Raw genomic sequence first — 25,060 nt, 5'->3', positions numbered from 1 at the left:
CTAAGGAGAGCAAGGTCATCCTGCTCAATGCCCTAAACTTTCCTCCTCTACCTCTTTCTATATATCGGGTCCACCTTTCTTCAATGTACCGCGGTGGCTAACAGCATGAACTCTGGAGCCAGACTGCTTCAGTTTGAACGCTGGTTCCGTAGCTACTTGCGTGGCCCTGGGAAAGTCATGTAGCTTCTGTGAGTCTTAGTTCTTTGTGTATGAAGCGTGGAATTGCTAGAATATCTTCCTTGTATGGTTGTCATGAGGATTTTAAAAATAGCATATGTAATAGTTTCTGAAACACACTACATATAATTTAAGTGTTAGCACAGGTGTCTAAGGAGAGTCCCTCAGTCTCTCCAAGGTGAAGTCCTCTGCCTGAATCACTGCATCCACATTCCCTCCTCCCATCTTTATGGTTTTGTTCTACCAATTATCCCTCTCCTACATTCTTATTTCTTCTTTGTTGAATCCTTCGCCTCTGTCCGCAAATGTACTCAAATCCCCTCCTTCCCCCCGCCCCAAGAAATAATAAATTATCATCACTGGAGCACCCCATAGATTTACTATCCAACTTCCCTACCTCCCTTCAAACCCAAATGCACTCTCAGTCTCAAATAAGTTACCAAAGCTCAACACTTCACTTCCCATCCTTCCCAGCCCTTGGGAATCTAGGATAGTGTGCCCTGCCTTCATGCAGAATAGATACTCTGTAAGAGAAGGGGTACGTCCCACTTCTCCAGGAAAATTAGGAGTAAAGTGAGCAGAAAGACGAAAAGCTTTGAAATAAAGATATCAGGACTCCATGAAGAAAGCTCAGTGCTTCTCTCTGTAACCATATATTGTAAGGATATGTGGGGAAATTGAATTCTCTCTCCCACAGAACCACTGGATCTTCAGAGCAGAACCTGTGTCTAAGTCTGATTTAATGGGAAGAACAAAGATTTGGATTTGAAGTTCTGGCACTTACCAGACTTAAAACACAGAAGCACTGAACGAGTTCAACCTTCTGAATTTCTATAATCTGGTCTGCAAAACACAGATGATAAGATCGGCACCTATGTTAGAGTTCTTGTGAGAAATCAGTAAAGGAGTGTGTGCGGGATAAAGTTTTATTCTAAAGAATAAGTTAGTGTCTGTCACAAGGCAACTGCTCAGTGCTTGTTATCAATGATTAAAGAGGATTTCCATAAAAAAAATGGCAGTGAAATAGATAATTGTCTTGTGGCTCCCAGGTAACATCATAAATACAGGAGTCCTCCCTTAGGTAAGGGGGATATGTTCCAAGACCCGCGGGATGTACCTGAGACCACCGATGGTACTGAGCCCTATATACACTATGGTTTTTTCTATACATACTCATCTGTGGCAAAGTTTAATGTATAAATTAGGCACAGTAAGGGATGAACAATAAGAAGTAATAATAAAATACAACAATATAACAATACACTGCAATAGAAGTAGGGATGTGGTCTTTCTCAAAATCTTATTGTACCGTACGCACCCTTCTTATGGTGATATGAGATGATAACGTGCCTACGTGATGAGATGAAGTGAGGTGAGTGATGTAGGTCTTGTGACATAGCGTTAGGCTGCTACTGACCTTCCGATGGTAGGTCAGAAGGAGGATCAGCTGCGTCTAGACCGAGGTTGATAGCGGGTAACTGAAACCAGGGAAAGTAAAATTGCAGATAAGGGGGGATTACTGTACTAATAAATAAGCAAGTCTAAAAGCCAAATCCAATTGTTCTCAGTGAAAGGCAACACAGGAAAAATACGTCATGCGGCCAAATGTCTCCCTGAAAAATTCACAGATCTATGGGGTTCTTCTGCCAGTCTGGAAGGAGGGAAAAATTCCTCCACTGCTCAAAACTCCCTCCCCGTGTGGTGCATCACATGCCTGAGCTTTGGGCAACAGAGGGCTGCCCAGTTGCCATAGTAACCCAGGGAGGAAGGAATCTTTTCAGTCACTCACTGCCATTTGGTCCCTGTATCCCAATCAATACAGGGCAACATAGATTTCCCACAGGAAGTCCAGGGGAGTAACTTCTAGAAAGAACTGCCCTCCAAAAAATCCATGTTCCTCTCCAATGCACACACTTCATGCTTGACATAAAACGCAGATTTGTATTTCACACTGCCTGTGGCTACACCTCATACTTGAGAGATCATTAGTGTTCCTGCCCTATGAGTACGTGCATCATTCAAATACCTGAGGACCTTATCATATCCTGTCTTTGCTCAGACTCAGACAAAGAAACTCAGTTGTTTTAATCTCACTTCATAAGTCAATCTCTCACACTGCAGATTATTTTTTTTAATTATGATTACTCACTGGTGTGTCAGCCCTTAAACCTACTTGCCCCTCCTATTTCTTTTTTTTTTTTTTGCCCCTACTATTTCTATCTATGTCCCTATTTTAGGAGCTTGTAATTAAGATATATATATATATAGATACGTATTTGTATATATAATTAGCATATAGCATTTAAAATCATTAATACATTTGCCAGATATATTTAATTATTAATATATCTAATAATTCAGTAATGTGAAATATGCTATGTAATTATATAAATTATATATAATACATATATATGCTGAAGTAATGTTTATTTTTGATTTTCATTTACCAAAAATGTCCTAAAATACTATCACTTAATCTAATGAATCCTGTTGCTTTTTAGACCAAGAATGCTTTCTGCCATTTGCATTTTCCACCTCCAGTTATTTCTTGAATTTGTTCAGCAGACTCAAGTTAATCTCTCACCACAAGATGCATCTAACTCAAATCTTCTGTATTTTAGTCCTTCTCCTGATGCCTTTTGCCATCATTTTGCCATTTCCACTCAACTGGAAGACAAGCAAATGATGAAGTTTTACTTTTATAAGAAATTGAGGTGAATAATATAAGGGTTGAGGTGAGCTATTCTTTTTTTTTTTTTTAATTTTTTTTCAACGTTTTTATTTATTTTTGGGACAGAGAGAGACAGAGCATGAACGGGGGAGGGGCAGAGAGAGAGGGAGACACAGAATCGGAAACAGGCTCCAGGCTCCGTGCCATCAGCCCAGAGCCTGACGCGGGGCTCGAACTCCCGGACCGCGAGATCGTGACCTGGCTGAAGTCGGACGCTTAACCGACTGCGCCACCCAGGCGCCCCAAGGTGAACTATTCTTAAAATATTAATAGATATCACTTCAAGGAAAGTGCCAATTATGAGTGACTCTGTAACATTATTGCCTCAATTCAGGTCACTGAAAGAAGAAAATGCACTTCTTCCTACAGACTGAAAAACACTGGCCATAAAGAAAGGAAATTCATGTGATCAATGTAATCCATAATTTCCACATAGGATCTAAAAAGTATGCCGATTATTTTTGGAAGTAACACTCTTCCGTGGACAGTGTTCTAGAAGAAAATCTACAAAGTGCCTAAACCCCTTCTGTTAACAAATGTGTTAACACATCATTAAAGGAAACGCAACAAAAGTCTAATATACTGTCATTTGTTGACATTTTCACCTTGGCTTAACCAAATTCCAGAGGATAGTTTTGTTTGTTTGTTTCCCCTGAAGGATCACAACTTATAAAATGCCATCTGCTGCCGTACTCTTAGAATGTAGGTAATATTTTCTTTTGTTCAATCAAAATCAGTGCATGACAGGTACCACAACTGAATCTTCGTAACAGAAAATCTATCCTAAAACAAAGTAAGGGACTCCTTTTATGCATCGAGAAGTTGGTAGAGTAAAAAAGTGGGAGGGGCTAACATGTAAAAAAAAGAAAGGGTGGACTATCATACATCAACTGAAAGTTCTGTAATGCAACTACTTATGAGAGATAAAGCCAATGGCAAATACTATGTGCTAAAGTTCAAAAAAGCATGCGACAGTTTTATATATAGAAATGCCAGGGGCGCCTGGGTGGCTTGGTCGGTTAAGCGTCTGACTTCAGCTCAGGTCATGATCTCACCGTCCGTGAGTTCGAGCCCCGCGTCGGGCTCTGTGCTGACAGCTCAGAGCCTGGAGCCTGTTTCAGATTCTGTGTCTCCCTCTCTCTCTTGCCCCTCTCCTGTTCATGCTCTGTCTCTCTCTGTCTCAAAAATAAATAAACGTTAAAAAAAAAAAAAAGAAATGCCAAATAAACAGTGACAAGTCTTCTTTCCCTATTGGAGATGTTAAGAAAGTAACTCCATTTTCCTTTTTCCCGGAACAACTTTTAAAACTGCAATCTCTGCATGACATGATTTAGGCCTTGGTTTTCAGGATCTAAGGAGAAAGATGGACTTTCAGAATCCTGCCTCTCTTATTCTGTAATCAAAATGAAAGCAGAATCCATGTCTGAGAAACTTGTTCCTTTTCATTCGACTCCGTATTTTATTAAAACTGTCGTCTCTCAAAATCCAAAGTACAATCCCAGAGCTGGGATATGGTCTTAGGAATTTCGAATGAGAAACATCAGTTTTTCCAAACCCAAATTCTTCAACAGAACATGCTCCCAACATAAAGATTTCCCCCTTGAGGTCAATTAGACTTCACCAGAGCAAAGTTCTTGGCTGTTCTGAAACTTAAAACATGAACCTCCCTGACTTCTGCCTCTGGGAAGATGGAGAGGAGGTACTTTTCCCTATTCCTCCCACCAAGTACATGTAAGAACCCTGGCCATGTTCTAAATAGGACAAATGTAAGAAGACTGAAAGATGGGGAAAAGGCAGCTGATCAGCTAGGCACCTAGGGACCCAGAAATGAATTCCCAGTGATTTCCTTTACCTCATACATCCCAGACTTGGAGCTGAAGAAAAGGGAATGTCATGCAACAACCTGGCCCAATCTCCAAAGAATTATGCAGAGAGGAAGAAGCTAAACTCAAAGCATATGATTGCATGCATGTAATTGTCCTATAATGATAAAATTATAGCTATGGAGAACAGATGAACAGATGTCAGGGGTTAAAGAGGAGCTGAGAATAGGAGGAAAGTGGAGAGGCTGTAGGAGGCCTGCAGGAGAGACTGGGGTGATAGATCTGTTCTGTATCAATGTCCATATACTGGCTGTGATATTGCAACTATAGTTTCTCAAGATGTTAGCACTAGAGGAAACTGGGTAAAGGGTGCACAGGGTCTCTCTGAATTATTTCTCAGAATTGCACGTAAATCTACAATTACTTCAAAGAAAGAGATTCACTTTTTTCAAGTGCCTGTTAGATTTTAATCTGCACATTGAAATGGTTGATAAAATCCTTCCAATGAAAAAGTGATGTATGTGTTTCTATTGTAATACTTGTTTTATAATTTTTGTGGAAAAACTAATCACAAACTTTAAAAGCACTCTTCATAGCAAATATTCCCATAAACGTTTCTAGAATTGGGGAAGAAAAATTCACATTCCAATTAGCCAGCATGGTCACTAAACCTATGGATGAGAAATTTTTAAAAAGGTAGACCCATAAAGTGGCTTTTAATTTCGATAATTTAACAACCAATACAGGGATCATTTTTCTGTGAAGAATCACTGGTACTCCCACATTACCCTGTTGGTATTGATACACTATATTTTCAATTTTCATCATTTGTACATTTTTCTGTGAATTTTATTTATGAGCTTTACTTCTTATTTAGTTAGCAAGCCTTCCTATATGGGTTTATCACCTAAAAAGGATGAGACTCGTTCCTTAGCAGACATGGCATCTGGTTCTTAGTCCACAGTGCCTGGTCTATTTTTGCGTTTAGCCCAGGATGCTAACCCATGTGAAGATTCACAGCACACATCCCTCAAGTCTGAGCAGGAATCTTTAAATGTGTGGCACCATCAAGAGGCAGTAGCTTGTAGTGCTGGTGTAACAAGAACCCAGAGTTTGCTCTCAAGTATAGAGAACCCTGCTTTTAATAGCAACAGTCACAGACTATCATTAACAAAGAAATATACCTAGACCTTGGCTCTGTGTTCCCCCAATGTGGAGTCACTAGACTATTGCTAAATGCTATTTTTTTCTTTCTAATTCCTCTTCTACCCACCTAGTGATCCAATTGAAGAAGAACAAAAAGATGTAGTAACTGTTTTTACTCTCAGTTAACCAAGGACAGCTGGCACTCATAATTTGTGAATGATTATATATATATATATATATATATATATATATATACATACACACACACACACACACGTGTGTGTGTGTGTGTGTGTGTGTGTGTGTGTGTGTATTAGAGGGTGGGAGAGAGAGAGAGCACGCACGTGCATGTGCACACATGAGCAGGGGAGGGGCAGAGGGAGAGAGAGAGAATCTCAAGCAGGCTCCACAGTCAGCATAGAGCCCGACATGGGGCTCTGTCCCGTGAACCTGGGATCATGACCTGAGCCAAAATCAAGAGTCGGATGCTTAACTGACTGAACAACCCAGGCACCTCTAATTCCTTCAATATTTACTGAACATCTACATACATACCAACAATTTGCTACTTAAAAATACAGAAAGTCTTTAGTTTATTCTCTGATGACCCAAAGTGATCTAACCATAGACAGTAGTCTTCTTCATATTACTCACTACTTATAGAATTTTACTCTTATTTTATTAGAAATGAAAAAAGTCTGCTTAGAGAAGGGACGGCTTATTTAAGTTTGTTTTGTTTTTTGAGAGAGAGAGAACAAGCAGGAGAGGGGCAGAGAGAGAGGGAGACAGAGGATCCCAAGCAGGCTCTGCACAGTCAGCACAGAGCTGAATGTGGGGCTCAAACTCACAAACCGTGAGATCATGACCCAAGCCAAAATCAAAAGTCAGGTGCTTAACTGACTGAGCCACCCAGGAGCCCCTGGATAGCTTACTTAAGCAGTAGATAATAACATCACCATTCTAATCCTGTGCTGTCCCATATATTATAATTAATTTCCTCTTTTCAAAAAGTTTTCTCAGCGTAAGAAAATTTAAAATTGCATACACAGCTCACATTTACGGTTTCCGTTATATCTCTGAGCTAGATCCAACAGACCATCCAGGTAAGGCATCAAAGTGAAAGAAGGCGCAGAATGGCAGAGAACTGACAGACCATTTCAAGCATTAGAGCTAAGAAAAGCAAGGCTTCATAGAATCAAGCCAATTTAAGGCTTATGCTATATCCAAAGGTTAAACTAATGATTAATGTAACGAGAGACAATCCGATGCAGAATATAGAAAGTGAGTCATGATTTCTAAATATCTCTTTACAAAGTCTGAGCCACCAACTTTACTTGGTCAGTAAACCAACTTCTCACCCATCTGCAGTTTAACTGGCTCACTTCCCACTAGTGCAACCATTTTTGTAAAATTAAGACTATAGCCAGGATGTAGCAAGAGGAAGGGCCACACCAGGAGGAGATGCCTTCCAAGTCCATGAGACTGGATGAAAAAATAGTTCTCAATACTTAAGCTGGCCTTCACATTTCAAACACATTCGTCTTAGGGGGGAAAAAATAATACGATGGCTAGGTTTCATTAGGCATGCTCTTAACATTGTCCATTCTGCTTCCACCCAAGAAATGCTATCAAAGTCTTAATGCCCAAATTGTCTTCTGGAGTCAGGAATCGCAAGGAAGAGGGAGCAATGCATGTCTACAGGTGGAGGGACTTTCACCCGACAAGGTTCACACTTCTTGGGTCCCCACACAATTTTTCCTAATTACAAAAGTGAATAGTACCAACCTGTACTGTCTCATTTCTAAAATGGTATCTGCACCTTACCATCTTAAGGTTAGTGAACATATACATTTATTTTATAAAATGCTATAATTCCTAAAATACACTCCAGTAAGATTATATTTAATCTTAGAAACATTAGGTATCTGGTCTGCTCAAGAGTACACAAGCGAGACTATGGGGCCTGCAGCCTTGGCTTTTATATGACCCTGGAGAGCCCCAGTTCTTACCAAGAATGTTGTGAAATTTTCAAAATAGGGAAAAGCAACTCATTTTCATCTTTTCATTTTTGATGGCATATTGGAAGAGAATCACCCCGCTTCTGGAAGCACAAAGAATACATTTATGCTGAGGGTATTTTCGTCCTTTTGCACAGAGCTTCAGAGTTACCTGGAACTAAGTACATAAACTTAACTTTGATATGTCTGAGAACTAGGGGCAAAACCTTCAGCCACAAAATAAGGAAATCCAGAATGAATGTTGTGAATGGGTATCAAAAACATTCATTTACTCTTTTCAAAAACACGTATATAGGGGCACCTGAGTGGCTCTGTCGGTTAAGCATCCGACTTCGGCTCAGGTCATGATCTGGTGGTTCATGAGTTCAAGCCCCACGTCGGGCTCTGTGCTGACAGTGCAGAGCCCACTTGGGATCTTCTGTCTCCCTCTCTCTCTGCCCCTCCCCCACTTGCACTCTCTCTCCCTCCCTCTCAAAAGTAAATAAACATTAAAAAAAACCCACATACACAATGCTTCCCATACTCTAGTCATCTTGCTAGGAGGTGGATATATAGCAGAGAGTAAGACTGATGTGGTCTCAGCCTTGTACAACCCACAATTCTTCAGTTGTAAAGTGTTTTCAGAGAACATATTAGAACTAAATATCTTCCAAATAGTACAGAATTGCTTTCCCAGACATTTCACCTATTCAGATAATAATACCATGGGAATATTAGTATCTTCCTTGAAAGAAGGCCACCCTTGTCTTCAGGAAGGGAGAGCATGTAGAAACTCAGAAACCTTATTCTGTGGTGCTTCAGAGACCTGCATCACATTACAATGTGTCTGAGAAATGAAGAGCAAGCGTGGCCCTACTGAGTTCTATACGGCGACAATGCTATTTATCAAGGCACCCCAGATGACTGCCATCAGCCAGAAAGAAAATGTTGGATTGCTACAGTGCAGTGTGAGGGAATCCACTGGTTCTATTGCACAGATGCTTTTGGCCATGTGACCAAAGGAAACCTCTTAACAGCAGCAGGGTTTACTACAGAGTTTTTTATTTCCCCCCTTTTCTTTTTAAAATGTCTTTTCCCTGGACTGTAAGATGCACTAGATGCCATCACTACCTCCACATTACTGGGAGGGAGGCAGGTAGCAAACGAGATGAGTAAAAGAATATCCTGTCAGGGCGCCTGGGTGGCTCAGTCGGTTAAGCATCTGACTTTGGTTCAGGTCATGATCTCATGGTTCGTGAGTTCAAGCCTCACGTTGGGTTCTGTGCTGACAGCTCAGAGCCTGGAACCTGCTTAAGATTCTGTCTCTCTCTCTCTCTCTCTGCTCTCCTCCACTTGCTCTCTCTCAAAAATAAACATTAAAAAAATTAAGAATATCCTGTCTACTGTACAATTATTTCTCTAGCCTCTAGAATATCCAGTTTGTCAAAGAATCAGCATCCTAGCCCTCTAGAGGTATCTTATCCATTAATGTCCTCTACATGGAAAACAGCTCAGAACTGAGGAGTGTAAACAACCACAGATCAGCCCAAAAGGATGTCACAAGATTGGCAAACTGAAATACACTCACTTCATGCACACAGAGCCCTCTCAAGACCTCACTTGCACCTAGTAACTCATAGTTTGGACTATTTTTAAACAAGCCTTGATACCTGGTTTCTAAAATCATTAAAAAAAAGAAAGAAAAGGTTGGCATAATGACAAAGGCAAGAATTGGCAGTTGAGAGCAAGAAAGAAGGAATAAAAATTATTAAAAAAACTAAGCATCTCAAATAGCACAGCAGTTGAAGGCCATTTAATATAGACTCAAAGTGGATTATTATACTTCATAATAGGCCCTTGGAGGTTCATAATTAGGGTTCAATCTTTAATACTCAATACAATTACCTTGAGCTTTCACATAAAGATTGAGCAAGTAAAAAAAAAATCCAGATGAAACACTGGTATAATCACAACTTAGCTAAAAAGTACTACAGATGTTATGCTCAGTGAACCAGCCTTACTCTGCTTGGTTTCCTCACTGATGAGTTAACTCAATCTTTGGCATCTATTCATTTTACATTTGTGTGAGAGTTCTGTTTCTTTTTTGAAAATTATGCTTTGTCATCTTGGAGGTGCCTGTGAAATGCTCAAGTACACTCATCCTACGGAGTCCATTAAATTGCATTGCTCACAACATAAATCTGACGGGCTGGAAGCCCAGACGGAGCTTCTCTGGGCTCCTGGGGTAAATCCCAAATGGCAGGAGAACTTTACCTTCACCGACTTGCTATTTTCCTGCAGTTTTTGCTTTTCTGGCTGTGCTTTGTTTTTGTTTCTGATTCTTGGCCAAGTTTGACCGGGGTTTTGGTTTGCACACAACCAGTAGCTATCTCCACTGGTGGCAGCAAGGCCTGGGGATCTGGTTTTCAGTTTGGCCACTTGGGATGCTCAGGTAGAACTGAAATCTAGCCTTGCTCAGTGACAGATGACTGAGCATTTGTGTTTGTTGTTGTTTTAATTTGTTGGTTGTTTCTCTATCTGTGAGTTCACATCAGGACAATACTTTGTGCCCAGTGGAAAAGCAAGCAGTCTCTTGAGATCTGGAACAGTGAAATTTTATGTTCCAGTGTTTACTTCTGACCTGTAGCCAAAGCTATGGAACTAAACTTTAAGTTCTTTCTCTGTGTCTCTGTACCTGAGGGGGGGGGGGGGAATCACTGGGTACATGTGAATCATCTTCCGACCTTCTGAGAGTAATAATAAATTAAAATGAAGGACCTCTGTCCTGATTGGTTTACAGGGACTAATTAGCATTTAGATAAAACTAACATTTTCAAAATTCGAAGAAAATAAAATGAAATTCTAAAAATTTAAACACGTTTATGGTTAAGAGAAAGAACTTTTGCATCAAAAAATGCTGATTTCAGAAGCAAGAAAACAAGTTTACGTGATCAAAACCAGTCAAAGTGATTTGACAGTCTGGTTTAAAAAACAACTATATGTCTTTTCCTTGTTTTATCAGTGTATAGTATAACACACACATAATTTCATATTTAAAATAAGTTTGGATTTGTTTTATCCTAGAGATTAGTTTAGCTAAAAAAATTTTTTTAAATTTTATTTTAATGTTTATTTACTTTTGAGAGAGAGAAAGACAGAGTGAGCAAGGGAAGGGCAGAGAGAGAGGGAGACACAGAATCCCAAGCATGCTCCAGGCTCTGAGGTGTCAACACAGAGCTTGATGTGGGGCTCGAACTCACGGAGTGTGAGATCATGAACTGAGCCGAAGCTGGACGCTTAACTGACTGAGTCACTCAGGTGCCCCTAGTTTAGCTGAAATTTTTAAAATGTCTTATAGTATTAGTTTACTGAAAAGATAAGCTAAGGTTATGTTTAAGATTAAGAAAAATATAAAAGTTGTATTCAACTAAACTGAATGATCATTATGGCACACCTTTTTATGTCAATAGTAATTATGTTCTGTGATGTGTCAGCTTAAACATAATTTCCAATATCTGTAAGTTATGTACTATGGTCTTAAAGTATCTGGTTGTTCCAGAATTGAAAGAAGACCATGGAGAACAAAAGTTGCTAAAAATGTTTAAAATTGTAGTTTGCACGAAGGGAGCTTTATTTGACTTGGTTGATAATACTTGCAAATAGTAAGTCTATAAAAATGTAATTAAAACGGTCAAATTTTGGCAAAGCTTGCACAACTGTGATGGGTTTACTCATAAAGTAATTGTTTAAAAAATGTATTGCATGACAAATGCCCTATTAACATAAAACTAAAACGCAGTTATCTATATTGGAATGACAGACTGATCTTGGAGAAATCAGCCCGTGCTTATGAAAGGTAACAAAAGGTTATTTTTCTACGTGATCTGCCCAGAGAACAGAGATTCAGTATCTCACAAGAGTAACTTTTTTGTGCTTTGTGCTAACTGAGAGATATCCCTGAATATTTAAATGCCAAAAAAATTCCTCATTTCCTAATTATTTAAGATTTACTCTTTATCACAGAGTAATCTATTGTTGCTTTATTAGGTAGGCAAATTGCAAATATTCATTGTTCTTAGGCATCCACAATCCTTTATTAGTCACGTAACGAAATCACCTCTGATTAATTTTGTCTTCCCAAAATCAGACCCTAAATTCAGGGGCAAAAAAAAAAACCAAACAAGTTTTCCAAGATAGCTTTTATATATGAACTATCCCTAAGTTTTCCCAGAGGACCCCTGGCGAGCACAAGATTTGTTCCTTGACCTACGAAAAGAAGAATGTTGGAAATAATTAGGTTTGCTATGCCCTTTATTGATGAATAGCTCAACACCATCAAAAATGGCATAGAAAGATTTGTCAAATCAAGTGAGGAGCTCATCCTTCCCTAGGCTAATGTTGTACAGGTGAAATATTATAATATATATTAAGTCCAGAGATGGTGCCCTTTACAGAAAGGTCTTGGATATATGCCAATGTCCTCATCCTCTATAATATGTTCTTACCCTCAGGGGAAACGCTGATTAAATAAGACCAATGTCCTATGACCCGATAGAGGATTTTAACTCTCCTTGCTTATACCACTCATTAACTTCACCACAGATTAACCATAGCTACCTACTCTTATCCTTACCGAGTGGTCTCTACTTTCCTCTCATGTTTGCCTAGACACTTGGCTGTAAGTTATAGACTGCATCATGCCTTCAACAAAGAAAGAGTCTCAGAGCCTTGGGGATAGGACTTTACCAGATACTCTTTCTTCACTCTTGAGATTTCAGAGAACAGACTTGTGGGTAGAGGTTTCTGAGCTGACACTGCACAGACAAGCATGAGACGGCACTAGGCGGTTAACTCAGATTTTCAGGACTTCTTTTAGTCCATAAATAGATGACTTTGTGAAATCAAACTAATGACTCAAGATGCAGAGGAGTAAGAATTAATTACATAGAACTCATCGAACTGATACTAGAAATCCAATTGCCATATGCATTGTGGAAAATCATTGGCATTACGTGTGATGTCCTATTGTCTGATGGGGAAAACCCTGTAGCATCCACCTTCATCTATCTCTAACCCTCAATTTAGTTGACTTTGATTTTGCAAACTAAGCGGAACATTGTTTTCAATGGTAGTTTTTTCTCCTTGGTGCCTCAGAATTCCCGAAGAACTGTATTTTCTAAGTCACTTTATTTTTTAATTGCAATAACATTACTTGCAGAGGCTCAATGAGAATCTATCTTCCCTTTTACTGGGATGTAATCAGACAAATAGAAAGCAGCAGAGGCCAAGCCCAGAGCATCATAAAAATAAGCCGCATCTCATGGAGTATGACAAAGCCCATTATTGAGGCACTGGCTTTACAGGCAGTAAGGAAGGTTACTTCCTGGACTGCCAGGAACTTTAGCAGATTTGGGAACACTAGAGGAAACAGAAATTCACCAACACTTAAAAGTGCTAAAAATGAAACGCACTGGAGGTGATGTTTGTTTGTTTTTGAGAGAGAGAGCGTGCAGAGAAAGCGTCCGAGGGAGAGGGCGAGAGAGTATCTTCAGCAGACCCCATGCCCAGCATGGAGCCCAATCTCACAACCGTGTAATCATGACCTAATCAAAATCAAGCATTGGATGCCTCACCAACAGAGCCACCCAGGCGCCCCTGGAGGTGGTTTTTGAGGTTGGTTTCTTGCCCTTGGAACAGAAGAGTGACTAAGATCATCTCAGGAAGATCGCTGGAGTGAGGGAAGACACTGAAATGCTCTCCTAGATTCCTTAATAAGTCATCAGATAGAAGCTAATTTTCTGACTTCATTAATAATAGTTGTTCAGGGATGAAAGGTAAAGCATAGGGAATATAGTCAATGGTATTAAAGTTGTATGGTGACAGATGGCAGTTACAGTTGTGGTGTCCATAGCGTAACATATAGATTTGCAAAATCACTATGTTGTACCTCTGAAACTAGTGTAAAATTATGTGTGAATTATACCACACTAAAAAAAGCAAGAGTTGTTCAGCACAACATTGAGCCAGGTTTGCTATCCATTATATAAGAAGGTCTCTTAGGTGCTAATTAAAACTTTTTCTGAATTTATGTCAAAGAATCAAGCCCAAGTACAATGCCTTTTTGTGACCATGAAGAATCGCTGGAGATTATTTATGACCACAAAGGGAACTGTCGTATTGGAGTGCCATCTCACAGACCCACCCAAGGAACTTAGAATTCTGTAAAGGTACTCACATTTGTTTTCATTCCCAATTACTGATCAGGATATCTGTGAGGATAGATATTAACCTACCAAAAACTACAAGCGATGCAAACGATTCTTTTTCTAAAATTCCAAATGAATCTTGTTTCGTATGGATGGAAATGGCTTCTGTCCACTACAATCCAAACGTTACAATTTTGTTGTCCTGTAGGACATTCTCGAGTTTGGTCTGTGGTTCAGAAATCCTATTCCAGCATACTTTCTTTCAGCAACTAAAGCTTGATACTCTGACACTTTTGTAAACTCAGCTTTATCGTCCTGCTGCATCCCTCATTAAGGAACAACTCATCATTAATGAGTTAAAATAATCTCTGACCCTGTTCATCCTGAAAAACAAATAAACAAAAAGGTCTATGCTTAAAGGAAAAAATAATGATAATGCAGTTAGTTTGTCCTCATTCATTAACGGGACTCTCAAGGGATGTTTTCTCTTTTCTCTCTCTTTTCAATATTTTCCACAATAAGCATAAATCCACTTTAAGTAGAAAAAGACTCAAAAAATGTTCCCGTAGTGTAGTTGGGGGTCAGTGTATGTACTAGGAGGCACTGCTGAAGGGAGGATGGGGGTGGTGTGTGTGTGTCCAGGACAGAAAAAAGGTTGAGCAACACTTAGCCAACCTTTCGACCTTCCAGACAACATGCTATTCAGAAAAATGTATTGCCTAATTCCCAGTGAGTCATGATTTCACTGCTTACTTCTATCAGACCATGCACATGGGAATTTGATGACATCAAGGATATAAGTCAGGGTTTACTCACAGTGTTCATGTTTGTAAGACTTAGAAGAAATTCAGTAAAAGGCACAACTACCTTGTTACATTGATCAAGAATCTACGCTTGAGAGGACTCTGCCGAGCAACTTAATTCAACACTAGGGACAGGGAGGCCTTCAAATACCCGCACGTGGCCACTAAGAGTGACTGAGAGAAGGAAGGACAGCAGAATTCTAGAAAGGCACAGCCGTGGCTGCCTCACTTGGACATCCTCCAGGCCCACACATATCCTTGGAGCGTGTCTCCAAGAAGCCGCTCAAGGGAACAGTGAGGTCAAGCCAGATGAAGAAGATTACCAGTCGCTCCATTTCCTGCTCCCTGAGTCTCTCCTCCCTCTGCCGCCGGTGATAATCCATCAGGTCTTCTCGGCCTGAAATGGAGCTGATGCTGCTTTTCCTTTCCCGAAGGACAGGCTGGGGGGTTCCTGAGGCCTGTCTGAGGCTGTCCAGATCTGCATCATCGAACTCGACAGATCCACAAGAGAAGTTCCTCCTGGTGGCGAAGACTCTGTCCGGCTCTCCAGGAGGAAACAGATGACCAGGGCCGGGCCCCGGATAGGAAGCCCTGTCAAGGTCATCGGAGGTACAGGAGGAGGTGGAGGCCAGAAGCATCTTCCGAGCCACTCGAGGACTGGCAGGGACGCTGAGGGTGGAACTTACATAAGGGTTGCCCTCAGAAGCCGAGGGTTTATAGGGTAAAGCCCCTGAGCTCAAAGAAGAGAAATTCAGGTAATTGTCATTGTCTACGATGCTGTGAGGTAGATCCTTTTCCCCCAGTTTCGCTCGTTTGGAATTGCCCAGGGAGTTTCTGGGAGGCAAAGTGAGGGGTGTCAGCTGGTTGTCTGTGGCCCTGTGTAACCTGGGGAGAGAGCGGCTGTAGGCCCCCATGTGACTCAGGCTGCTGCCCGAATACTTCCTAGTTCTTAAACCCATGCTTTCAGATGCCGGCTCCTTGTGTCGGGTCAACTTGGGCTGAAGTGTCAGGTTGTCCTGGCTGCTCATTTTCCTGGCTTGCTTTGGGCTTGAAGGCATGCTTGCCGCCCCCGATCTGCTGATGGGAGAGAAGCCGGTGTCGCTCAGGGGACTTCCATTCCACATGGCCAGGAGTGAACTGGACGCCTTTCGGCCTTCTAGCCCCCCGAGAAAGTAGACATTGTCATGGGATTTATTCCTTGAGCTATATTTGGAATAGGGAGGCTTCTCTGCGAGCCTCAAGGACCTTTCACTGTCCCTGCCGGTATAATGATCAAAGTCCGCTCTCCCAAGTGGATACCCGCTCAGGGACGGGGAGGTGCTGAGTAGAGGGGTAGGTGGTTTCAGGGAAAGGCTTTTGTCAGTTGCATCACAGGAGAACTGCTTGCTTCCTTGGATTTTGGCCAGGGAGGGGCTACTCCTGACACTCGTTCCCAGAGGGGAAGGGCTTCTCTTAGTAGGCACAGGCTGTGAGAGGGTTAAATAAGAGCCAGAATAGTCTCCATTGGCTTTAAATCTCAGACTGGAAGAGTATTTCTTGGGGCTCAGGCTCTCCATCACGTTTTGGGAATCGTCTTCCAGGGAATTTGTCACAAAGCCTGCCTCTAAGCTACCATTTTGTAAATCAAGCTGCTTTTGCACGTGGCTATGCTCTGCCATGATCTTGCTGGAATCTGTCAAGGAAAAAGAAAAAAAAGTTTTACTTAACAAAGAAGACTGAAAAAGACCAAGTATTTGTCAGCCTACATCTGAACAAAAACAGCCTTACATTCTGGCCTGATGTAATTAACAAACACAAACTCTGGTTTAGTAATAAACCTAGGTTTATTACTAAAATGAAGAAGCATAATGAACATTGATCTGGGATGATTTTTGTGCAAAAGAAAAATAACTCAAGAGGCCATCAATGACATTTGAGAACAAATCTCTAACAAAGTACAGGTGCAGGATGAGGCTGGTCCATAAAAAAGACAATTTCCCACTAGCGTTCCAGTCCTTGGTGGACCACCTGCTTCCTGAGTACCAGGCAAACACCCAAAGAGGTGATGCAATGGACCCTCCTTTGGATGTCTCTGCTAGAATCATTAACTGTTCAGAAGTCAAGCCCTGCAGAGACAAAATTCACATTCTGGCACACAAAGAAAGTTTCATGCTAGACACTGATCAGTAATATGAGGGTCAAAAGATGACTCTTGGGCACCTAGGTAGCTCAGTGGGTTGAGCGTCCAACTGTTGATTTTGGCTCAGGTCATAATCCCAAGGTTGTGGGATTGAGCCCCACGTCGGGCTTTGTGCCAGGCATGGAGCCTGCTTAAGATTGATTCCCTCCCCACCCCCTCTCTCTCTTCCTCTGCCCCTCTCCCCTGCTTGTGCTCTCTCTCTAAAATAAATAAAATGATGGGGCACCTGGGTGGCTCAGTCGGTTAAGTGTCCGACTTCGGCTCAGGTCATGATCTCGCAGTCTGTGGGTTCGAGCCCCGCATCAGGCTCTGTGCTGACAGCTCAGAACCTGGAGCCTGTTTCAGATTCTGTGTCTCCCTCTTTCTCTGACTCTCCCCTGTTCATGTGCTCTCTCTCTCTCTGTCTCAAAAATAAATAAATGTTAAAAAAAATTAAAAAAAATAAAATAAATAAAATGAAAAATAAAAAATAAAAAAAATAAGACAGCAGATGACTCTTTAAAAGGGGCTATGAGAGTTACCTTCCGAAAAAAGATGTCATAATGCTCCTGCACCCATCAGAAAAAGGCAGGTAATTAAGGAAACAGAGGTAAGAGTGCTCCTGAAACTACTGCCATATTAGGGTCAGGAGGCAGTATTTAAAACGTGAAAATGGGAGTATCCTTTCAAGTTCTTGGTACCCTAATGAATTATGCTCATCCTTGATCTCACACTCTCTCCTCTTGTGGAAATGCTTTTCTCTGTCCTTTGCGCTTATCTGAACACCCCCATTCTTCAAGGCTCAGATTAGGATTCTATATTCCATGCTTACCATTTTTTAAAAAACCTATGTACCCATAAGAGTATTTTGGACTCTAGTGTGAGTAACAGCTTAAGAAAATAAAGTTTTAGTTTATGAAAATAAATACAAATGATCACTGCAAATAGAAGGCTGGCGTTTGTAACTCATAAAGAAAGATATGTATTTTTTAGATTACCGCCAAAGCAAAAATACCATTTGCACATCCTCATTGAATTCACGCACTTCTGACACTGTCCGATGTGTCAGGCTCCTCACACACTAGTTATTACATCCCTCATCTCTATGTGAACAGTGTTGCTTATGGTTAGTAATCAATTTTAATAATGTGCTTGTTTCTGTACCCAGGCCACAAGTTTAAAAAAGAGGGGTATTTCTAGTGTTCCTATCTCATTTCCAACCTCTCTTGATTCACACCGACCCGTTGGTGAGATACTCAATGAACACAAGTTTTCAGTTTCAGTTACAGACTTCCCCCCTGCCTCCTAGCCAGAGATTGAGGATTTTGCCTTGGTTGCTCAGCTGTGCGAACTTCCCAGGCAGATCCACGCAGTATAGTAGGGAACTGCTTCTTATCCAGAGCGGGGGCCAAGAAACAGTCTAGGTGCTTTTATCCTATCGATGAGCTAGGTACACAACATCTTGTAAAGTTCAGCTTCCCCAACAAGCTCTGCCTTGGGTTCCCTTTCCTCCAACCCGAATCCCACCCTGATGGATTAAAAGCAGGATTATCTTTAAAAATTTTTTTAATGTTTTAACTTATTTTTGAGAGAGAGAGAGAGAGAGAGAGAGAGGCAGAAAGAGTGAGGGAGGGGCAAAGAGAGAGGGAGACACAGAATCCAAAGCAGGCTCCAGGCTCTGAGCTGTCAGCACAGAGCCTGACCCGGGGCTCGAACCCAAAACGCGAGATCATGACCTGAGCTGAAGTCAGATACTCAACCAACTGAGCTACCTAGGTGCCCCAAAAGCATGATTATCTTTTGAAGTAGACCTCAAAACAAAATAAAACAAAACTGAGAGTCTCCTTTAAAACTGCCTTCTGGTTGGAATGTGGTCATGCCATCTGGCTTTGATCATGTCTTTCATTTTTCAGGGACAGCACCATCTCTGCCCCCAGGACAAATGTCCCTCTGAGCAACTGTCTGTGACCACCAGCTATGACCTTGAAAGCCACACGAGTCCAGTTTGGGACATACCTCACTCTGCCCCCTTGGAGGACTGAAACCAAGATGACCTGCAGTCATGATCCTCTCTGTTCTCAACCTACTTCATCTCCGGCTGGTTTGCCATGCTGAAAATCCAGCAAACCTTGGCCAATTCTCTCAGGTTAAATAGTTTTGAATGGAAGAAACAAGGAAATAAGGGGGTCCTGAGGACACTGCGGTGTTAATATATTATGGTGGGTGGGGGGAAATACCCTAAATGCCTAACAACAGGGAGAAAGTTAAATAAGCTACCATACTTCATATGAGTGAATATTACACAACTATTCAAAGTAATTATTTTGAGGTACTTTTTAAATTTCATTTATTTATTTTGAGAGACAAACAGAGAGAGAAGGGATGGGAGAGGGGCAGAGAGAGGCAGAGGGAGAGAGAGAATCCCAAGCAGGCTCCGTGCTGTCAGCACAGACCCCAACTTGGAGCTCGAACCCACAAAGCATAAGATCATGACCTGAGCCAAAATCAAGAGTTGGATCCTCAACTGACTGAGCCACCCAGGTGGCCCTGAAGTGTAATTTATAGCATAAAAAGTACATCCATACAATATTCAGTAAATTTTAAAAGCTATATATAAATGAGCTCAGTTTTCTTATAGGTACGCCCACCCATACACACAGATTACAGACAAATGCTCGGGCCAAAATTCTGGGAGTCATCATTGATATCCCCAATCAGTGTCTTCTCCATCAATTCTATCCCTGGCCTATCATGTCCTTCCTCCTTTTGTCCATCAATAAATCTCATCAACATTGTCCCTAAAACAGCAGTCTCAATCTAATCATTTCTTCCCATTTCCACTGCCACCCCCCATTATGAGCCAGTATCTTCTCTTGCTTTGTCTATATGCCAAGAACAACAAGAACAACAGAATGGAAGAGATCATGCCAAAAAGTTAGTAGTGGTTTTACCTGGGTAGTGGTATTACCAGTGATATTATTATTATTATTATTATTATTATTATTATTATTATTTTAGAGAGAGAGGGAGTGCATGAGCAGGGGAGAGGGGCAGAGGGAGAGACAGAGAGGATCTCAAGAAGGCTCCATGCTGACAGTGGGTCAATCCCACAACCTACGATCAATCAAGAGTCGAAATCAAGAGTTGGGCCATTCAACTGACTGAGCCACCCAGGCATACCTACCAGTGATTTTTAATTCACCTCTCATACTAGTTTGTACTTTCCACATTTCATACAACCTGAGTTGTTTTGACAATTAAGGAGGGAAAAAATACTTAATGTAAAATACTAGAGTATATATAATCTGTGGCAATACTGCTCTTTTTAAAATTTGCATGTATTTTACTTTATTTTATTTCAGATCTTTGAGGTGCAACTGACAGATAAAATTGTAAGATATTTAAAAGGCACACTGTGGTGATGTGATGTACATATATGTTGTGAAAGGATTCACCATCTGGTTAGTTAACACACCCACCACCTCACACGTATGTGTGTGTGAACATTCAAGTTGTAAATGACTTGGTAAAAGGGTGCAAACTTTCGGCCTTAAGTTGGATGTCTGGGGATGTAATGCAAAACATGGTGACTATATTACAGCTGAAAACATTATTATGTAATTGAAATTTGCTAAGTAGAACTTAAAACGTTGTCAGAAATACTTCATGTTTAAATTGATTAGGTCCTCATTCTTCCTAAGTTCTTGTCGAGCTGTCGAGCGAGATCGAAACTCTTGTAAAAATAAAGGTTCTGTTCTAAATGACTCAGGCAAAATGTTAATTGTGCAAATTTACCCATTCCGTACTCTCTTAATCTGAACAACACAACAGTTTTCCTGATATGAGTACAGTGGACAGAGTGGTTACTGAAAAAGTCCCACAGGTTTGCTGAACACAGCTGGGACAATAACATTAGTATCCTCATCTTCTAAAAACTGTAGTTGACAGGATACATACTTGAAGTGGTTCTGCTTATTGTACAGAAAGAAATTAAAATCCCAACAGAAAGCTTTAGGTGCTTCATTCCTTAGGTGGCTCTTAGGTGCCCATCGTGTGTCAGATATTGATTCGGTCCTGTTCTCCTCCTGTCAGAAACAAAGCAGTATTGCTCTTCTACACCCCGTAACATTGGGATACGCTGTGTCTCTGGCTTTGATCAAGGAACTAGGAGAGAAAGGGAGACGTCAGTTCCAAGCTGAAACATTAAGATCTGGGGCATGATTCACTCTTTCCATCCCTCTGCTGAGACGGCTAGCATGCATCCAAGTCTGTACCCCTCAGTGAGGACACCATGGAACAGGACCCCTGCCAACCCAAGATGGTCTTAAGCCACTGAGATTTGGGAGTTGTTTGCTACTAGGAAGGTGTTAATCTTCCTTAAATTCTTACCATAAACTAGGCTCTCAAGCTGAGTACTGGGAAGTATGTGGTCAGACACCACTTCCTGCCTTACAGGGCTTATAGTCCAAGGGGAGAGACACTCATATGAACAAATGATTGCTCTTAAGACACATGCCTTAATAAAGAACTGATTGACACACTGGTAAAGGAGCGTGGAGGGGATTAGCTCAGTGAGAGTGGCAGCCTGTGGAAATTATGGTGGAAAGGAATGACAAAAAGCTCATGTCCCATTGAAGGAAAGGGAATCTGGTGAGGACTACCCAAAGGTAGCATAAGGCCACTTCTGCACTTAAGATTCTGTGACTTTAAAAACAAAAATTATGTTTTTATTTATTTTTGAGAGATAGAGAGAGAGAGAGAAAGAGAGAGAACGAGTAGGGGAGGGGCAGAGAGAAAGACACACAGAATCTTGAAGCAGGCTCCAGGCTCTGAGCTGTCAGCACAGAGCCCCATGCAGGGCTTGAACTTGTGAACTGCGAGATCATGACCTGAGCTAAAGTCGGACACATAACCGACTGAGCCACTCAGATGCCCCTAAAATTCTGTGATTTAAGGGCATAAGCAAAATCTCAAGCCCATTAGAGATTAGACCACTGGTACATGCAGCAAATGCCCTGTCTCTGACAGAATTAATAGCAAAAATCATGTAAGGAAAAAGAGCTATTTTTGATGGCATGGTCCTTTTTGAAAATTTCTAGCATGTACCTCTTCTGGGATGAACTCTGTTTAATAACCATGCATTTCTCTCTCATAGTGATCAAAATTCTTTCTCATCTCTACCACCATGTAAGATATGCCCTCAAGGGTCCAAGCCATTTGCCTACCCTAGAAGTAGGTTAAACTGGAAAGCAATCCTCCAACCATTTAGGATATTTTAGACAAGGCTACAAAAGGAAATCTCTAAGTGAGATGTTAGAATAGACAAGAAAAGAATGAAAGTCAGTGGGGTGACTTTGGTTTAAAGATAATGTATACAAAATAGGAAACAGAGCTAAGTTAGAAGAGGAATTCCCACAATGTGCGGACACAGCAATCTGGAAAGCAAGCCAGGGCACATGTGATTAAATAGAAGTCAAAAATTAAACAGTGAGCCCAAACGCTGCATTTTAAACATTTACTCTGTTAACAGCACAGAGCCGAAGGGCTTAACGCTTAATATCAAAATGGATCCTTAAAAGTTTAATTTTTTAAAAGAGTATAGTTTTTCTGTTTTCTCCTAATAAAATTAGTCAGGCCAGTATGTATAAAACAAATAAATTCTATTTTGGTATGAATAAAAGTTTATTTTTTGACTCAGCCATTATAAGATAATGATGTGATTTTACTTATTTGCTTTTTAAAAATTTTTTTTAATGTTTACTTATTTTTGAGAGAAAGAGACATAGAGTGTGAGTGGGGGAGGGGCAGAAAGAGAGGGAGACACAGAAACTAAAGCAGGCTCCAGGCTCTGAGCTGTCAGCACAGAACCTGACGTGGGGCTCAAACCCACAAACCGCAAGATCACGAGCTGAGCTGAAGTCGGACGCTTAACTGACTGAGCCACCCAGGCGCCCCTGATGTCATTTTAGACTATAAAATATATTACTCTATTTGAGCCTGTTTGCAGCTGCGAATGCTACTTAATCACCCAAATGAAATATTCACAAATTCTTTTCCCTCTTTATCTGGGCAAATAAAACTGTAGAATATGAAACTTCCTAACTTGCAGGGTTGCATACTTGATACCCTTCTCCTCCTCACACACGCTTTTTTAAAAATCAAGAAGTGTAATTACTGAAACAGTTTGGTTGACCAAACAAAATGCAACACCAAAGTACTGCAAAGCAGCGCTTGCTGAAGGAAGATCAGCTTTACAGACTCCAGGGAAGAGACAAGCAGGACATTTGCAAATAAGAAGCCACAATTGAGAAACATGCAACATTTCTCCCCCATACATGCTTGTAGGGGAAAGTTAAACATGATTTGGATGTACGCACATTCCAGAGAATATCTGAAAGGATATTCATGTTTGACACCCCAGTTTTTCTGTTCAACCTCACTAGGTCTATTAAGGATATGTGAAAGGCTGTGCATATAAAAATACATCATCAAACACAAATATGGAACTTACTCGTTTTCCCAAAGCTTCGTCCACGTGCCAGAGTTGAGTGAATATGTATACTTGTCTCAGTTTGGTTATCTCTTAATGCCGCCAACCCACTCAACTCAAAAGGTAAAGGATAAGCCGGTGCCCTTCCTGACCCCAGGCATGACAATATGGCTGTGATACGCTTCCCCTTCCCTACTTCCAGACTATGCTTTTCATTGCAAGTGAGATCACGTTAGTGGAGGCCTAGAGATGGGGAAAGCACAGGGGAATGGAGACCCGTTGAGCCAATATGTGCTTTGAAGGAGGGGGAGCCAGGAGGGGGGAGGCAGGAAGGTGGAGAACACACTGGAAGAGTTTGGGTTTGATGAATTCCCTGGCGATGAGGGGAAGGAGTGGTGGGACATGGGAACACTGCAGACGGATGCATCAGAGACTGCTGCTGAGGTCGGGACGAGGAAGGACTAGGAAGCACCGCGAGAGAGGTGTGCCAAAGCGGTGAGCAAGAGAGAGGGCAGCAGAGGGGAGAGATCTGTGTTAACACGTGTAAGAGGGGAGGCAGGCGAGGAGGACCCGGTTTCCAGCCTGGCTTCTGCGTGTTTATTTTGGGTTTCTTGTACATTTTATGTCAACAAAAAAGAAGTCTCAGGGAAATTATAAAAATCACTGCATTGTTGTTGTAGAAGCAAAAGAGTCCTGAGGGCTTTCACAAGTACGTATATTACACGCGGATCCACAGAATGGGCGTGGAGAAGGGAGAAGGCATCTGGTGCCCATCTGAGAGAAAAGACAACACCGAGAAGTCTAAACAGGAAAGAAGTTAATGTGTGTTGAAATGTTTCGGTTTACTTTCCAATCCATACATTTAATCCCCCCTCCCCCCCAAGAGCTCTGGTTATTTTATCACCTGAAATGTACTTCAGCTCATCGTCAATTAGAAAATGCCAGAAGACATGAAGAGATCTCTGGATGACACCACGGCAACTCACAGTATGTTTTCCCTAGAGAAGAAAATGACTTGCAAAACTAATCTCAAGGATCATGTTGGTTTAAGTGTCTTGGTAGCTCCTTTTCTCTCTGACACATGGCTCTGGTATCTGTTTTAAAACAGAATTCTCCAGCGCCATTTACACTCAATACAGTGAGCTGATCTCATTCAAACTGTGTCGCCTACAGTGAATTGACAGCATTGTGATTGCCAGAGCTACAGGATCTTGGTGTCAAGAGGTTGGAAACACACCCAGCGATCAAAGGGTTAAAAAAAAAAAAAAAAGCAAATCAAAGCAAAGCGTGTGTTGTGTTTCTTGCACCCTGCTGCATTGGCTTGTGTTAAGGGAGCGGGACTTACAGTCCGGTCCATATAAATGCAGTTATCCAGAAACCCAAAAGATTTTGCAGGAGTCCCACTGTATATGACACGTCACTTGTCATTTGACGTTGCCATGCACAGACACTTCGTAGGGTCACCCAGAACAGTGGGGATTAATCAGAGCAGTCCTGCCCGAGCAGAACAGGTGAACTGTAGAGTGGCT

The 25,060-nt window shown here is 41.3% G+C and overlaps 1 protein-coding gene across 49 annotated transcripts in view; it reads right to left on the bottom strand.

Annotated features, from left to right (window-relative positions):
- PHLDB2 (pleckstrin homology like domain family B member 2) overlaps positions 1 to 25,060 on the bottom strand; it is a 234,842-nt gene that overhangs the window by 74,213 nt on the left and 135,569 nt on the right. For 20 of the 49 annotated variants that reach the window (XM_043594101.1, XM_043594107.1, XM_043594123.1 and 17 more), the window contains one exon: positions 15,207 to 16,555. In XM_043594101.1, the coding sequence (XP_043450036.1) occupies positions 15,207 to 16,555 (1,349 nt within the window). Of the gene's footprint in view, positions 1 to 15,206; positions 16,556 to 20,998; positions 21,274 to 25,060 lie in introns of those variants that run through there. The other 29 variants (XM_043594115.1, XM_043594116.1, XM_043594122.1 and 26 more) reach the window with 16 other exon arrangements.

This window comes from Prionailurus bengalensis, chromosome C2 (genome assembly GCF_016509475.1).
Source record: "Prionailurus bengalensis isolate Pbe53 chromosome C2, Fcat_Pben_1.1_paternal_pri, whole genome shotgun sequence".
NCBI lineage: Eukaryota > Metazoa > Chordata > Mammalia > Carnivora > Felidae > Prionailurus > Prionailurus bengalensis.
The sequence above is the reverse complement of the archived record's forward strand: the minus strand, read 5'-3'. Positions and strand labels throughout refer to the sequence as shown.